This window comes from Schistocerca cancellata, chromosome 10, assembly GCF_023864275.1.
Source record: "Schistocerca cancellata isolate TAMUIC-IGC-003103 chromosome 10, iqSchCanc2.1, whole genome shotgun sequence".
NCBI lineage: Eukaryota > Metazoa > Arthropoda > Insecta > Orthoptera > Acrididae > Schistocerca > Schistocerca cancellata.
Window position 1 is genome coordinate 116,790,571 of NC_064635.1, and position 17,502 is coordinate 116,808,072.

Below are 17,502 nucleotides of genomic sequence, written 5' to 3' on the forward strand. Positions count from 1 at the left end.
AGTAAGCATGGCCACCACCAAAATTTGTTTACATCAGTCCAAGTCTTTGAATTACAGTAAACAAAAGGCAGTGTAAGTGTCAAGTTCTGACGTACTTTGTACTGTGCTCTGTGTGCTAGACAACAAATTTACCATAAAAATGCATCATCCTAAAAACAAAACCTCACTGGCATAAACAAAAAAGGAAACTAACTTCACTTCATTTTAATTACAAATCCATCTGATGATGGAAGCATGCTGCCAAAACATGTCATACCAATAAAACATTTGGACAGGAACTAGGTAACAACATAGCTCGAATAAAGAAAAACAGTCAGACGTCTTTACAATATAGATTTTATTTTTAGATACAACATACAAAAGGATCGTTTATTCCAGTGTTTTTTTCTGGCGAACCTGAGCAGCAATGCGATCAAGATCCCGCCTGCCCTGCTCAGTTAGTCTGCGTCCACCATCACCAGTTCGCTCAATCAGCTTCAGTTGCTCTAAGGACTGTAATGCTTTTCTTGCAACACTACCGGCCCCCCGGCAAAAATGTGATGGGCAGACTCCATTTCTCTGGCGACCTAGGAGCAAATGCTTAGTTAAAGTCTATGCTTAGACCCCTTCCGTTAGATCAGCAGTAGCTTAACTAAGAGTAATTCTCAAAAAAGAAAACTTGTTTCTTATAGTTCACAAAATCAGGAAGCTATGAATCACAAACAGCATCCAATACTTAAAATGAATTATTTTTATTTTGTTATCAGTGTGTTCATTAAAGACATACAACAGTTCAATTATAAAGTGTTAAGTTAGGCAAATGACAGAAAATTTCATCACTAAAATGCATACATAGTGCAACAAATCTATGGAAATCAAGATCATATAAATCAGTACCTTAAAGTTAATTTTTCAGTATGCAATATGTACTGGCAACTTATTTATCATAAAATCACATAGTCATTTGCATGTTGTATTCTAGAACCTATGAACAGGATACTCTTTTATAATACACTATCCGGTATCCGATCAAATTTGGGCACTTATACCATTTTACCAGCTTCTTTAAGTTTATCATAACTTCCACAGCACTGTCCACTCAAAAATCTTTCAATTTGGGGAATAAGTGATTCACTTGAGGCTAGGTCCAGACTTTATGGTGGTTGATGAAACATTTCCCACCGAAGAAAAACCTGCGTAAATCCCGCTGCAAGTGGAGACGCAAAACCAAGTTGCTGAAGCAACTGACAGTAGACTATTGCACTTATGGTCTCACTTCTAGGCATGTTGTCAATGAGCAGAACTCCCTTACAATATCAAAACACTGTAACCATAATCTTACTGGTGCTCAAAATTTGTTCTGCTTTTATGGTTTTGTTAGGGATTGCAAATAATTCCATTCCATTGACTGGAGCTTCATTTCTGGTTGGTTTTGGGAAAGGGGCTGAACCAGGAATTTGCCAAATCAAGATGGCCAGGTGCGGGATTTATTTCAGGTGTTGATATCCAAGTCTCCTTACCAGTGACAATGTGATTCATCACCATCCTTTTCACAGTGACTGAGGAACGACCCTCCAGCTGCTATTAGCTTAGTTTTGCATTCGCCTGACAAAATTATAGGAATCCACCTGGCACACACTTTTTTATAGCCTACATCTGCTCTTAATCTCACACAGCGCAATTCTTTATATGCCTGGAAAGAATTATTGCAGTCCACTAACTGAAGTGCTCATCTGCTTGGATTTTTGTTTCAATCGTTGCTTTGAGTCTGCCAGGCAGCACTGAAGCCCCGCCTGAGCGATGTTTGTCTGAACACTCTTCCGTCCACCACTAAACACGATACACCACTTCCGAACTGATGCTTCACTTATACACTACAATCTCAGTTATCTGTCTATAAATTTCGACAAGTCAGACTTTACGCGCATTTAAAAAGCAGGTAACACTGCGCACCTCAACACTCAGTGGGACTGTCAATTTTGTCACACATTTGAAGTTTTACAGCTGAGCATAAGCGGCTGTATCGGGTCAGAGCTGCTGCCCTACTGAAGCGAACATGTAAAAAGGTAGGTAGGTACGTAAGTCGTCAACAGTGAGAGCAGATGAGGTCATGTGCCAAAACAAAAACATTCTTCATTTTCCTAATTAGTCTCATACTTTATTGAAAGAAGGCTGCTCAAATGTAGAGGGCAGAAGACTTCATCATTGTCATTAACTTCAACAAGTTAGTTTACAGAAGGAAAGTTGTGTAACTCCAAACACGGGATAGGGATTGCAGGAAAGGATCAAGTGACAATGAAATGTAAAATATTGAACTTCCAAAGAACCAAATATGTGGCCAACAATGCACAAACAGGGAACATTTTGTCTTATATCTTTGCCAAGAACATCCACAGTGAACATCTCTGCCTGACCTGACCCGCTGTACCTAGTTCTATTCTTTGTAACAGGACATAAATCAGTCCCTTTTCCACCAAAAGCAAGAACACATCACATGCCAAATCAAAAATATTCATGAGTGTCCTATACAAGTCTGTTTACCACCGAGCTGGATTGTAAGGCTTACAAGGCATTTCCTCACTACTTCCAAATCTGATCATCATCTCACATTACAGGAGTATGAGAAAAACTGATAAAATTGGGATCTACTTGGGCTATGAAATGCGCATCCTGAAACTAAATGAGCATAACCTCTGCTTAGGAATTAAATACTACTCACTGTTAGCCTGAAAAGTCTATGGGCAAGTTGAACTACAATTTTATCATAAAATCCACGCACATTAATGAATTTCCAGATATTTATTATTGGAAAGTACAATATCTTATATTTTCTGCACAACAGAGGAAGGTTTATATTTTACTGTATTTGGATAAAAATAATTAATTAATTTAAATGATAAAATTTATAATTCAAGTTGAAAATAAAGATGCCTTTACAAAATATTATTATTGTTGCACGCTGTCTACAATTACATTTCAACCTCAATCTGGTTAAGCAGTTTAAGAGTAACATTTCTCTCAAATCTCAGAACATTTGTAATTTATCCAGCCTGATTTTATCATCAGCACTACCAACTGAAGCAGCCATTTGACACACACTGCAAAATTCTTCCGTCATTTTTATGACAGTGGGTTGCTTTGATTTTCATGCCCCATTTCAAACTCAATCTACTGTGTTCTTGCAACACATTATTTGCACTACAGGAGAAACCTGTACTACTACCACTGACACCACTATAATGTCTCTATACTACAGCCGAAACTTACCACTACTAAAATTTTGGCGCCTAATTAGTGTGTTCATCAGTATCCAGAGGAAAATACTCTTATGTCTCCCTGATGTCAGGCTACTGGAGATGAGCATAGGGTGACACAGAAGGAAACAACCCAGCAATTCATTCCAAAATTCAGTGAAACCATAAAACACAGACTGCATAATAGGAATGCAGCACTTTAAATGATAATAATCCAATTTTTCATCCACCAAGCCACTTCAGTTACCAGTTTCTACTCCTAAGGTAGACTGATTATGGGAAATGGCTTATGTTTATTATTTATTTATGTTTTCACTAAGGCCCATATTACACTACCAAAATGCAAAACAATTATAAGTAAACAAATAATAAAATTAGTACAGCCTTTTAAGGGTTTCCAATTCCACCAGGCATCGACCCATCCTAAAATAACCATATTGGTATGTGGCATAGCATACATAGGCGGCAATGCAGGAGCTGACTCTGGCATTTAATTGATCATAAAGATGGCGACTTTTGCTCTGAGATACATCGTGGCACACGTGTTACACCTGTCCACGTAGTTCTGTAAGTGTTGTCGGCTGATGGTTCATACGAATCACTTCTTGTCCCATCATATACCCACATGCGCTCAACTGGAAACAAGTCTGGGGATCATGTTGGCTGGGAAACTGCGGCAAGTCTTGCACATCACTTTTTAAGATTCACAAGCAGTGTGTGGCTGAGCATTATCATGTTGGAACAACATATTACCCTCCTTTTGCAAAAATGGCAGAACAGGTCTAACAAAATTCTGCACATACCTAGAGCTGGTTAGCAGTCCCTCCAGAATTAGCAGTCCCTCCAGAAACATCAAAGCTGAATGAGAATTGTAGCTTATCGCACCCCCAGCTGTAAGGCCTGGGCTGGACTAGTATGTCTTGAACGAATGCAGTCTCACCATGTCTCCGTCTTGTGCACAAATGACGATCACTTGCGAGCAGGCATAATAAGCTTTCATCACTGAAGACGGCATGCCATTCCACCTTTGAAGTGCCCCTCTGACGGCACCAGTCTAATCGTGCACGTTCAATGCTGTGGCATAAAAGGAAGATGGGCTAGAGGTGTGCATGCCCATAGTACCACTGCTAACAACCAGTTCACAATAGTTTGTGTTGACACTTCTGGGCTCACAAGCCCTCTTATCTGTTCTGTGGTAGCTGTATGATCTGCCACTGCTGCTCTTACAATATGACAATCCTGGCAGCCTTCTCTGCTATGTGGATGTCCAGGATCTCATCTACAGGTGTGAGAATGTTCACGTGACCACTGATGTCAGTATCACTGCACAACTGATGCAGCACATCCAAATTGTGTGCCCACTCTCCTAGACGGTCACAATCCGACTCCTTCCAAATTTTCTCCGTGTCATGTTTACCTGCTTGCTCCATACTTTTGCGCCACACTGATCCTGCTGGCTGTGAGCATTCCCTATTATAGGGCAGACACAGATGATGCACTGATAGCTATGCCACTATGCTATATGTTGATGGATGATGCTGAAACCAATATCAGCACATCTACTATCCTCCAGTTGCCGTCAACAGATCAAACTCGACAGTCTTTCCAAGTGTACTAATTTTTCTTCTTGTAAGTTTACATATAGTAATGGAAAGCAGTGGTGTAAAGTAAATAATCTAGCAGTAACGAGTAAAAACTCATCAAGTGTAAGTGTGTGTGTGTGTGTGTGTGTGTGTGTGTGTGTGAGAGAGAGAGAGAGAGAGAGAGAGAGACTCACTCTCTCTTAAAAAGGGTTCGTCGAAGTTCTGTTTTGTTTGCGCACTTTCCATAGGTAGAATCAACACCTGTACATTTATTCCTAATTATTTGCTTCCTGCCAGGACTCTCCATTACCATATTTGACATAAGAGATTAATAAATGTGAAAATGAAATGGAAATCATGCTAAACAACCGATTTTTGGATGAGGAATAGGTCTACATTTCAAATATCGTTTCCGCCAATTGTTGTCAATTTTGCTAGTCACAATTGCAATTTTGCACTAATAATCAGGTACACAAGTATGTAACTAGATATCGGTAACACTGTAAATGAACTACATACGCTGAATGCAGGGTTATAAAAACAAAATCAAATAGGGGTAATGCAGGAGTAGGTCTAATAATGATAAAAAAATAGGAGTGTGGGTAAGCTACTACAAACAGCATAGTGAACGCATTATTATGGCCAAGATAGACACAAAGCCCACGCCTACCACAGTAGTACAAATTTATATGCCAACTAGCTCTGCAGATGACGAAGAAATTGAAGAAATGTATGATGAAATAAAGGAAATTATTCAGATAGTGAAGGGAGACGAAAATTTAATAGTCATGGGTGACTGGAATTCGGTAGTAGGAAAAGGGAGAGGAGGAAACATAGTAGGTGAATATGGATTAGGGGGAAGAAATGAAAGAGGAAGCCACCTGGTAGAATTTTGCACATAGCACAACTTGGTTCAAGAATGATAAAAGAAGGTTGTATACATGGAAGAACCCTGGAGATACTGACAGGTTTCAGATAGATTATATAACGGTAAGACAGATTTAGGAACCAGGTTTTAAATTGTAAAACATTTCCAGGGGCAGATGTGGAATCTGACCACAATCTATTGGTTATGAACTGTAGATTAAAACTGAAGAAACTGCAAAAGGGTGGGAATTTAAGGAGATGGGACCTGGATAAACTGAAAGAACCAGAGGTTGTACAGAGTTTTAGGGAGAGCATAAGGGAACAATTGACAGGAATGGGGGAAAGAAATACAGTAGAAGAAGAATGGGTAGCTTTGAGGGATGAAGTAGTGAAGGCAGCAGAGGATAAAGTAGGTAAAAAGACGAGGGCTGCTAGAAATCCTTGGGTAACAGAAATATTGAACTTAATTGATGAAAGGAGAAAATATAAAAATGCAGTAAATGAAGCAGGCAAAAAGGAATATAAACGTCTCAAAAATGAGATCGACAGGAAGTGCAAAATGGCTAAGCAGGGATGGCTAGAGGACAAATGTAAGGATGTAGAGGCTTGTCTCACCAGATACTGCCTACAGGAAAATTAAAGAGACCTTTGGAGAAAAGAGAACCACTTGTATGAATATTAAGAGCTCAGATGGAAACCCAGTTCTGAGCAAAGAAGGGAAAGCAGAAAGGTGGAAGGAGTATATGGAGGGTCTATAAAAGGGTGATGTACTTGACAATATTATGGAAATGGAAGAGCATCTAGGTGAAGATGAAATGGGAGATATGGTATTGCGTGAAGAGTTTGACAGAGCACTGAAAGACCTAAGTTGAAACAAGGCCCTGGGAGTAGACAACATTCCATTAGAACCACTGGCAGCCTTGTGAGAGCCAGCCCTGACAAAACCTGGTGAGTAAGGTGTATGAGACAGGCGAAGTACCCTCAGACTTCAAGAAGAATATAATAATTCCAATCCCAAAGAAAGCAGGTGTTGACAGGTGAAAATTACCGAACTATCAGTTTAATAAGTCACGGCTGCAAAATACTAACGCGAATTCTTTACAGACGAATGGAAAAACTAGTAGAAGCCGACCTCGGGGAAGATCAGTTTGGATTCCGTAGAAATATTGTAATATGTGAGGCAATACTGACCCTACGACTTATCTTAGAAGCTAGATTAAGAAAAGCAAACCTACATTTCTAGCATTTGTAGACTTAGAGAAAGCTTCTGACAATGTTGACTGGAATACTCTCTTTCAAATTCTGAAGGTGAAAGGGGTAAAATACAGGGAGCGAAAGGCTATTTACAATTTGTTCAGAAACCAGATGGCAGTTATAAGAGTCGAGGGACACAAAAGGGAAGCAGTGGTTGGGAAGGGAGTGAGACAGGGTTGCAGCCTCTGCCCAACGTTATTCAATCTGTATATTGAGCAAGCAGTGAAGGAAACAAAAGAACAATTCAGAGTAGATATTAAAATCCATGGAGAAGAAATAAAAACTTTGAGGTTTGCTGATGTCATTGTAATTCTTTCAGAAACAGCAAAAGACTTGGAAGAGCAGTTGAACGGAACGGATAGTGTCTTGAAAGGAGGAGATAAGATGGACATCAACAAAAGCAAAACGAGGATAATGGAATGTAGTCTAATTAATTCGGGTGATGCTGAGGGAATTAGATTAGCAAATGAGACAAAGTAGTAAACGAGTTTTGCTATTTGGGGAGCAAAATAACTGATGATGGTCAAAGTAGAGAGGATATAAAATGTAAACTGGCAATGGCAAGGAAAGTGTTTCTGAAGAAGAGAAATTTGTTAACATCGAGTGTAGATTTAAAGTGCCAGGAGGTCGTTTCTGAAAGTATTTGTATGGAGTGTAGCCATGTATGGAAGTGAAACATGGACGATAAATAGTTTAGACAAGAAGAGAGTAGAAGCTTTTGAAATGTGGTGCTACAGAAGAATGCTGAAGATTAGATGGGTAGATCACATAACTAATGAGGAGGTATTGAACAGGAGTGGGGAGAAGAGAAATTAGTGGCACAATTTGTCTAGAAGAAGGGATCGGTTGGTAGGATATGTTCTGAGGCATCATCAAGGGATCACCAATTTAGTATTGGAGGACAGGGTGGAGAGTAAAAACCGTGCAGGGAGACCAAGAGATGAATACCCTAAGCAGATTCAGAAGGATGTAGGTTGCAGTAGTTACTGGGAGATGAAGAAGCTTGCACAGAATAGAGTCGCATGGAGATCTGCATCAAACCAGTCTCAGGACTGGAGACAACAACAACAACAACAACAACAAAGTTAGAGTGTGACAAGTGTCCCTCCTTGAAATCTTGATTGTGGTGCAAGACATCTGTAGCAAAGACCATGGTTTACATTAGGCTGAAAAATTGAAAATGGGGCCAGCAAATTAAAGTATCATACATAAACTGGTTAAAGTTACCAGTGGTCTCTGTTGCATTATTTGGAGTAGTGAATGAGAAATTGACACAAGGTTGGTGGAAGTTACATAGTGGACCCTCTAGCATTTTTCGTAGTTTATTTATGATATAGGTACACAATAGGCATCAACTACCAGTGACCTCATTACACAGTATGTGTTCTGAATTAATCTGCAGTTCTATGTTTCCTGACAAGAAGTGTCAAATATGACAAAGTGCATTTAAATGTGACACAAATGAACAATTAGCCTACATTATCGGTCAATCTGTTATGACAACCTTTATTTGGCATTCAAATGTGTCTGCTTCACAAACTCTCAGACACATTATCACCTCTAAATCCATCCTATACAGGCTACATTACAAATCAGTCACCAAACTAAGATTCCAAAGTGGGCCCATTTTCACACCATACCACATTTTATTTAACAGATTGATCTGTAGCGAAATCTGAGGTTTTGCTGGGTCCATATTTAACCCACTTTTACGTTACAAATTACTAAAACTGCAAGGTAAATTAAGAGTGTTCCATTACACAATACATATATCTCCCAAATAGTATTTTGCTGAATATCTTGTGACAAAATGCAAAGGAGGGGAAGGGAGGCTGCACTGCATATCCTTCACAGCTCCTTAATATAAACAATTTTACAACCTCGACCAGCTGAATTAAAATCTGTCACCAAAACCAGGCTTTTTGCTATCACATTCAATGGCTTCACTAACTCCCAACAAAACTTTCAAACTCTCCAATTAAAGTAAAAGTTCACTTACAGTGACAGCAGCTTTTCCATTGCGTGCAGCTGTTGGTAACAGATTGCATGACAATTTGTGGGAGACACACAGCCAATGATTCATATGCAAGCTTAACCAATTGAAACAAGTTATGAACTATTTTGATATATACAGTTAGAATTCCGGTCCAAGATGCTGGAGTTGGTAGTTTTGTGTGTGTGTGTGTGTGTGTGTGTGTGTGTGTGTGTGTGTTTTACTGATAAAGGCTGTGGCCACAAGCTATATGGGATAAGTCTTATTGTGCCTATTTGCAACTTGATGTGTCTTCTTTACAGTAAGTAGCAATCTGTCTTTCCCTACACTACCTTGAGCTTCCACTGTATGATAGCCATACAAGCAGGTTATTGCAATGATGAAAACATATTTCAAGCTGCACAACACATCATCAAACCATTACAGCAATCTTATACTATACCCGGGCCGCTGAAACATTGCACTTTACGTTTGCGTATGAAGTTGGCAGCGTAAAAGAGTAACAAGTGAAGAACGATAGGTGCTAGGCGTTCAGCGTAGGGCGCCAGCCAATCACAGCGCAGGGAGCACTGCAGTTACTCACGTGCTGTGACATCAAAGTTCCCGCGTTGCCGGCTTTGTTTAGTGAATGTGTATACAACGTGAATTGTATGTTTTTTACCGCGTGTTTTCGTTGTACTGTGTGCTATATCGTTGTGACTTTTCTTATGTTGTGAGTGTACATACTTGGAAAATGCCATCGAAAAGACTTCGTTCACCTAGTGACAATCCTTTGCGTCGAGGGGTGCTGCTAAACAGCCAGGCACTGGAGTTACTACGCAGAACTCTTGGCTGTCCATGAATGCTTACGTAGTTTTTCTCCTGCTCAGGAGAAAAACTACGTAAGCATTCATGGACAGCCATCAATTCCTGCCGACAAAGTGGTGGAACGTACGTCGAAAACTCTTGGTATTAGTGCAAGAACCGTAGTAAGTAAGGGAGTATTACTACAAACCTTGGAAGATACTGACGTGAGCCGTAATGATTTCGAGCTGTCTGGATCAAATAATACATTTTTATCAACCCCGGAAAAGAAGAAAAAGCGCCTAGTCCTATCACAGATTCTTTCCAGACTGATGCAATTCGTAGGCATTTTTATGCTTACTACAGCAGAAAAGTAGTACCCGACTGTAGCCAAGTTATTAATCTCTTTAAAAGAAAGTGAACTCTTTAGGGGTGGTAAAACATCACTAAAAATTGTGCTAAAAATATGGGTTTCCGTTACAAAACACTAGCCAGACGCAAAGTACTGTTAGAGAGGGCACATATTGTTACCGCTCGTAGCATTTTCTTGCACAAAATTGTGGGCAGACACATTCATTCCATAATTTGGCTAGACGAAACGTGGGTTAATGCCGGGGAAGCTGTCAGTAAATGTTGGACGGATAACACACCCAGCATTAGCGGCCATCAGCCGACGGGAAGAGGAGCTAGATTAATTGTGGTCCATGCAGGCTCCTCCAGTGGTTTTGTCGCTGACGCACTTTTAGTTTATAGATAAAAAAAGACTTGTGATTATCATGAAGATATGGATCACACAAGATTTGTTGAGTGGTTCAGGAACCTTTTAAAACGATTTCCTGTCCCTACAACAATTATAATGGACAATGCTCCATATCATTCGGTGATACAGAACAAAGCCCCAATCACAAATGATCGGAAAGAAGTTATGGTGCAGTGGTTACAGGCTCGAAATATTGCAGCGGATATGAGTATGACAAAGGTTCTGTTATATTCTCTTGTTAAAGAAAATAAGCCTACGACACCTACACATGTAGTAGACGAAACTGGCGAGGAGCAGGTTCATACTGTAATAAGGCTGCCACCATATCACTTCCATTTCAACCCTACTGAGTTAATATGGATTGATGTAAAAATGTATATAAGGAACAACAACAGGTCCTTTACAATAACAGAGGTGGAAAAGCTGTTGCGTGAAGCTCTTGTGACTGTGGATGCAGCCTCATGGAGAAAAAAAGTAGAAGCTTTTACGAGCAGCACAAACAATACAAGGCATTATTAGTGGCCATGAACAATTAATGATTTGTCTTGCTGATGACGACGATGAAGACGGTTTTGGCGGTGAATCTGACAACAGTGACGATGGCGAGCTGGATGGAATTGCGCCACTATTGCTGTAAATTGGTGAGTGAAAATTACTAATATTGGTTATTTATTGCAATCTTGCTTATTTATTTTGTAAACTACGTACATTATTGATTTTAAAGTACCAGTCGTCAGATGCTTGTTTTTTGTATTTCTTTGCACCATTATTGAAAGGTTGCGCAGTTATACTTTTACGTGCATTATTATATGGTGGTTTACTTCCTGTCATTGTAGTACAACTAAAAACGAGTTTTTATATACACTGTAATTGCTCAATCGCTTGCATTTATGAGACGGGATGGAAAACTGTATCGTCTGCTGTGTGTATAGAGGCTGCTGTTGCAACATCGCTATTACAGTATAGCCAACCTAACTAGACAAAAAGCGAACTGTCAAGTGCAATGTTTCGCCGGCGGGGGTATAGTGTTGAGATTCACTGGATTCCAAACTATCAGATTCCACCCTAACCAAAGCTTCAAGACAAATCAGTGTATTAGTTTTTTTCGTGCTCTCTAAAGAAAAGAATTATATTTGGTGATTCTTTCCAGCTACCATGTAATCTCACCCATCTGGCTATGACCAATGTGACCAAATTGCAGAGATCTGCACAAAAACCTGGCCCTATGTGTACTTTAGCCTAAATTAGTTTGAGGCAACAGTCAATAGCAGCAGCAATCTTAACTAATGCCTGCTCAATTAGCATTTACTGAAAGTTTCCCCAACATGTATTTAACAAAGAAGCACACCAAAAATACGCTCTAGGCAACAGTACTTTTGATGAAAATTTTCCATAAGAACCAATGAAAATTGAATATAACTAAAGATGTTAACACTCGCCAGAAGTTCACATACTGACGGTAAAAATACTGACAGATGCAAATAATAATATGAATATTAAAATATGTTAGTCTATTCTGCTAAAAGTGCCAGTACCTCCAAATATTTTTGTTACTGCACCAACTCCAACTGGCGACCTGAAATAGATGTGCCTAGCGAGAGCAGCACAACGTGTATAGTACCAATCATCGTCATATGGTGCAAGTTCCTTAAACCTTGCACTTTTCACCAAATCTACCCATTCTGGAACCTTCATTTTTCCAGTCCTGAAAGCAAAACAGTTTCAAAAATATACAACCAAATAGTATGACAAACAAAATTCTGACCTACAATATCTATTTTAAACAAAAGTTACTGTTAAACAGGGTCCTGACAGTATTTGACTATGATTCAACAAATAATTAGGGTAGTGCTTGAAGTAATTTCATAATACAGAAAACTAACTTTTGCTATTATTCAGAGAAAAGTCACATTATCTCATGTAAGATTGTCTGGAAATTGCCTCATAAAATAGTACAAATCTCGGCTAATTACAGGGAAATTTTTAGACAGTGGCTTCTAGAGTTGTTTAAAACAATAATAGCAACTGTAGTAATTCTAAGACAACACATGAGCTACTGCCAAAACACTACATTCAGGTATTATATGATCATGAATTCAAGACAAACCTTTACACAGAAATAGTATTTCTAAACCACAATTTCATGTTACTAAACTTTAAAAGAGCTCTTTGTGCAACACCTTTTGACATAAGGAATAATCTACTGACTTGACTGGCTCTAAGTCAAAGGATTTTGAAGCATCTCGCACTTGGTCTTTCAATGGCAAGGAATAAACACTTTCCAAGCCTTATTTGAATTTTCATCAAATTCTTCTGTTGCATCTCCTGAATCAAAGCAGGAACTGGTCTCGTCAAGGATGTTAACACATTTCCGACTAATCGCTGCCACCACTTTCATCAAACGGTAAAAACAATAAATTACGAATTAACTATTAACTCATTTCACCTATTTTTCTGTAAGGGCTGTGGTTTCAATCACAGTGTGTTGTAAATTTTAGATTGCTCTAACAGGAAACAAAAGTTATTCCTGTGGATATGGTGTGAATGTCTTAATTACCCCATGCTACCCTTCGGCGAAGATTCGGAGCATATTTAGATAAATTTGAAGCATTACTCCTACAATGAAGATCTACACCAATCTATGTCTATTCAAGTGATTTCCATAACACGCAAACTCAAACTCACTTTTTTAAGAACGCCGAAAACGCTTTGACGAACTTCTGTTGGTCGACATCCTTGAGCGTCACGGATGGCATCTGCAAATGAAGCAATTTAAATTAAATGGGCACGAAAACAGCAGCGCACAACGCGCCAGTCGCTAGCCGCGCAGCACAACAAAATTTTCTCTCACATTAAACAAGTCAACATTCAACAATATGATCAGCCTTGTAGAGACTCACGTGTTCTCCTAACCAACAAGTAACACCGAATAACAGCAGCGTTCGTCACAAGCAAATAAATTATAAACGCTAATGTGGAAATAACTATAACATAATTAAGTTTGTTTATAGATTTTCTTGGTATTACAACTTTACCTTCGTATTTCACTTTCCAACCAACTCACAACAGGGCAATCAAACGGAAGAAGGAACTGACCACAGATTTTACTAGTTCACAGTACACCTACATCCACCAAAGATAACAGGTGGGGTAAACGAAGATGGCCTGCCGAGATTCCATAGGCATGAATTACTTACACATGACCCCCCCCCCCCCTTTTCCATCACACCAAAACTTATAGAACATTAAGCTTTGCCGTCGTTGTTATGAACGCTTTTATATATGTGTTCTTTAGCGTTATTTTTCGTTTTGAGTGTAATCGTGTTACTTTCTTTCTGTGAACTAAAGCTCAAATCACAACAAATTATGGGCCCAGACCACCTAGTTCGCGGTTGTTAATGGAAAACAGCGGTTTATTTGAAGCAAACCAAAACTATGTATGTCTCTGCTGCATCAAGAAATATTCGAGACATAAATATAGAACGCCGACATCATGAGTTCCAGCACAGTTAACTCGTTGCCTTTAATCGAAAAACTAAAAGGAAGAGAAAGCTACAACCCATGGAAATTTGCAATAAAAGCTTATTTACAACACAAACAGTCGTGGCAGTGCGTAATCCGCGATATCAAAGACGAAGTTAAGATATGTACTGCAAGGGCTAAAATAATCTTATCAGTTGACCCTACTATTTATGTGCTTCATAACACCTCACTGCGAAAGAAGCTTGGGATAAATTAAAACAAATTTATGGAGACTCAGGACTTTACCGAAGAATAGTTTTGTTGAGAACACTTTTAACTGCAAGACTGGAGAACTGTTCGTCTGTGGATGAGTATGTCTCGAGAATAATTACAACATCAAACAAATTAAATGGTCTTAACTTTGAAGTGCAAGACGAATGTATTGTGTTAGCTGGGCTGCCTAATGCGTACAAACCTATCATAATGGGTTTAGAGAATTCAAATATGCCGATAACGGACGATGCCATTAAAAACAAATTACTACAGGAAGTGAAGGATGACGAGTGCACAAATTCAAGTTTTATGACATAGCTCTTCAAGCAAATAAGAAGGACAACTGCAATCCACATTACAGTCCTAGAGGTCCAAGGTGTTATATCTGCAATAAATATGGATACACAGTGAAAAACTGTTACTGTAAAAATAAGGCAACAGAAGCACCCATGTGATTTGAATTTTACTGTGTCAGCGGCCAGTTCACGAGTCGTCATGGCTAACGACGAAAATTTACTCGTTAAAGGGACAGGTTGCACACATATTGAAGTGCAAGCAGGCAGAGAGACGACATACGTTAGGGTGACAGATGTCTCCTTCAGCTGAGTACAAATTTACTTCCCACCAGCAAAATAGTGGAACAGACCCACTTAGTCATTTTTGATGATAGGGGTTGTCGAATTCGTGATGCAGAGAAGAAATCATTAATCAATCGAATGTATAACTGGAGCAACCAAGTGATCACATTATTGAAGCAAAGTGAGCATCCTTACCTACACTCAGATGTGACCAAAGAATTTAGAAAAGGTTTGGATAATGACATCACACACAAAGGAGCCGTCAACACTCTGTACATTATGTTCCTAGACGTTAAACAAACTAGATTTTCCTTCCCATACTCGGCTTCTAGAGCTAAAAGGGTTTTGGAGTTGCTACATGCAGATTTGTATGGTCCTTTGCAGACCACATCAATTGGGGGAGCTAAATATTTTCTAACTCTGATCGCTGATTTTTCGAGAAAGATTTTTTCGTATACTGTCACTAATAAATACCAAGTATCTGATTTTATTCGCAATTTAAAGAAATTTGTAGAAATCAGAGAAGTGAAAGACTTTGTATATTACTAACTGATAATGCAAACAAATATGTAAACGAAAGATGTCTAATTCTCTCATTCCTTAAAGGAATGGGAGAATTAGACATTGTAACAGGACATCCTCCTCTTAGCATTACTTTTCCTCAACAGTAGTCGTCGATAGTATTATGTTTCGAGTTTTGGACAGGTCAATATTATCTCAGTTGTTTTTCTGAAAACTTTCACACAATTCTATACACAGTATGTCACATTTCAAGTTAAAATTTATGAAAAGGAATTACTTTTTAAAATATTTTAGTTTCGATGTTATAATCAGTAAGTACTAGTTCTGAATGCACAGCTAAAATTATTATGTTTTGGAAACATTTGAAATTACAAATTATTTGCACACTTAAATTTTCTATTATTAATTACACAATTATGTACTGTTTACTATGTTTAATTCTGGATTCATGCACGAAATAATAATCGAAATGAATAATGTAACGAAAACTAGTAGAAATTCATTTGTTAAGAAAAATTGTAAACCCTTTGGCAGATTGTTATTTCTGCAGAGTGAGAGGGTCACAAGCTTTCCTCTAATGTGATTGGTAGTATTTTTGTATATCAGGTGTGAACAATGTAATTTCGGCTTTCTATGGTATACTAAAATGTGAGAAAATCGGTGAAAAGTATATTTATGTTAAAAATTCTGCAACAACGATCATCCACTTTATTTAGTTCAAAACAATCATGAGGACCTGATGTTAGATTTTAGCTTTAAGAAAGACCCCCAGACAAGAAGAACTGGAGCCATCTCAACATGACAAGGTAAGTAAACTTGAAAGTTTATTGTAATTTTCGCGATTCTCAAATCTTCTTAAAAGACTTTGCTTACTAATTATTTGGATTGGGCATTGTTTAATGAGGACAATAGGTGGAAGGAGGAGGGAGACTACAACATCAAACCACAGTTCCTTACACTCCAGAACAAAATCGTGTAGCAGAAAGATACAATAGAACGATCGTCGAGAAGACAAGATGTATGTTACTTGACACAAAAGTACCTATGAAATTTTGAGGAGAAGCAGTCTCCACCGCGGTTTATCTTATTAACGAATCACCAATAAAAGTATTGAACAATATAACGCCAAAGTAGGCTTTCTCAGGGAAGAAATGTAACCTCTGACATCTGAGATAACACGGCAATAAGGCATATGTTCACGTACCAAAAGCCAACAAGCGCAAATGGGACAAGAAATGTGTTCAGTGCATGCTTGTCGGACACTGTGAAAACAGAAAGGCATACCGGTAGTTCAATCTGTTCATCAAAGAATTATAAAAGTAAGAGATGTAATTCCTTAAGAAGAAACAGATTAGAAGAGTAATGACGAATCAGGAATATATTTGCTGTAACCAAAGAAATGAAGAGGAGAACATTGAGGAGCAAGACGATTCAAGGGATGTCATGCCAAATAATAGTGTTTCAGAAGAACCAGGCGCAGTTGAAATAATTAAAGACTCTGAACCACCGCAACAAGTACCTAGAAGATTTTTCCCAACACCAAAACCAAAGAAGATGGTTGAATACATACCCTATCATATTAAAGATTCACAAGAACGAGACCCATCAACCTTGGAAGGAGCGTTGCAATGTAGGGACTCGCAGAAACGGATTGAAGCAATTCAGGAAGAATTAAAGTCACAAACTGAAAACTAAACTTTTGAATCAGCAATCCTGCTTCCAGGCGAAAAAGCTACCGATGTCAAGTAGGTCGTTAAGATAAGGACAAATAGTCCATCATAAAGCTAATTTGTTAGTTAAGGGATGTGCACAAGTCAAAAGTTTGGGCTATGAAGAAACTTAGGTGTCAGTGATATGATACAATTCACTCAGATATTTATTTAATCTATCTGCCAAACATGACTTGGAGGTTGCTCACTGTGATACAGTGAAAGAGTTTTTGCAAGATGACTTAAAAGAAGAAATTTATGTTAAAATTTGCACAGTCGACTACATGACAAAAATAGTTAAAGTCAAAGGCATTAAAAGTGATGGAGTGCCTAGCAGAATATTAAAGTACTGTGCTGCACATATTAGCCTGGTATTTATCCATATTTGTAATTTTTCGTTCAGGAATTGTCAGTTTTGTGAACGATTAAAGTCCTCAGCAATATAGCCACGTCATGAAAAGGGAGAAAGGGATAATGTAGATAAT

General features: G+C 38.5%; 1 protein-coding gene across 1 annotated transcript; it reads right to left on the bottom strand.

The window, feature by feature from the left end:
- Positions 1–319: 319 nt before the first annotated feature.
- LOC126106755 (40S ribosomal protein S19) lies at positions 320–13,623 on the bottom strand. Its single transcript, XM_049913128.1, has 4 exons — positions 13,509–13,623; positions 13,159–13,229; positions 12,009–12,178; positions 320–566 (listed from the first exon to the last, which is right to left on the bottom strand). The coding sequence occupies exons 2-4, from the start codon at positions 13,227–13,229 to the stop codon at positions 370–372; spliced, it is 438 nt and encodes a 145-aa protein (XP_049769085.1). The 5' UTR covers positions 13,509–13,623; the 3' UTR covers positions 320–369.
- Between the last annotated feature and the right edge of the window lie 3,879 nt (positions 13,624–17,502).

What these genes read in the sequence shown, in the direction of transcription:
- LOC126106755 (XM_049913128.1), bottom strand. Translation starts at nt 13,229, where the DNA reads ATGCCATCCGTGACGCTCAAGGATGTCGACCAACAGAAGTTCGTCAAA. An exon ending in TTTTCGGCGTTCTTAAAAAA is followed by an intron (nt 12,179 to 13,158) that starts GTGAGTTTGAGT and finishes TTTTGCTTTCAG; the next exon opens with GACTGGAAAAATGAAGGTTC. An exon ending in AGTAACAAAAATATTTGGAG is followed by an intron (nt 567 to 12,008) that starts GTACTGGCACTT and finishes ATTTGCTCCTAG; the next exon opens with GTCGCCAGAGAAATGGAGTC.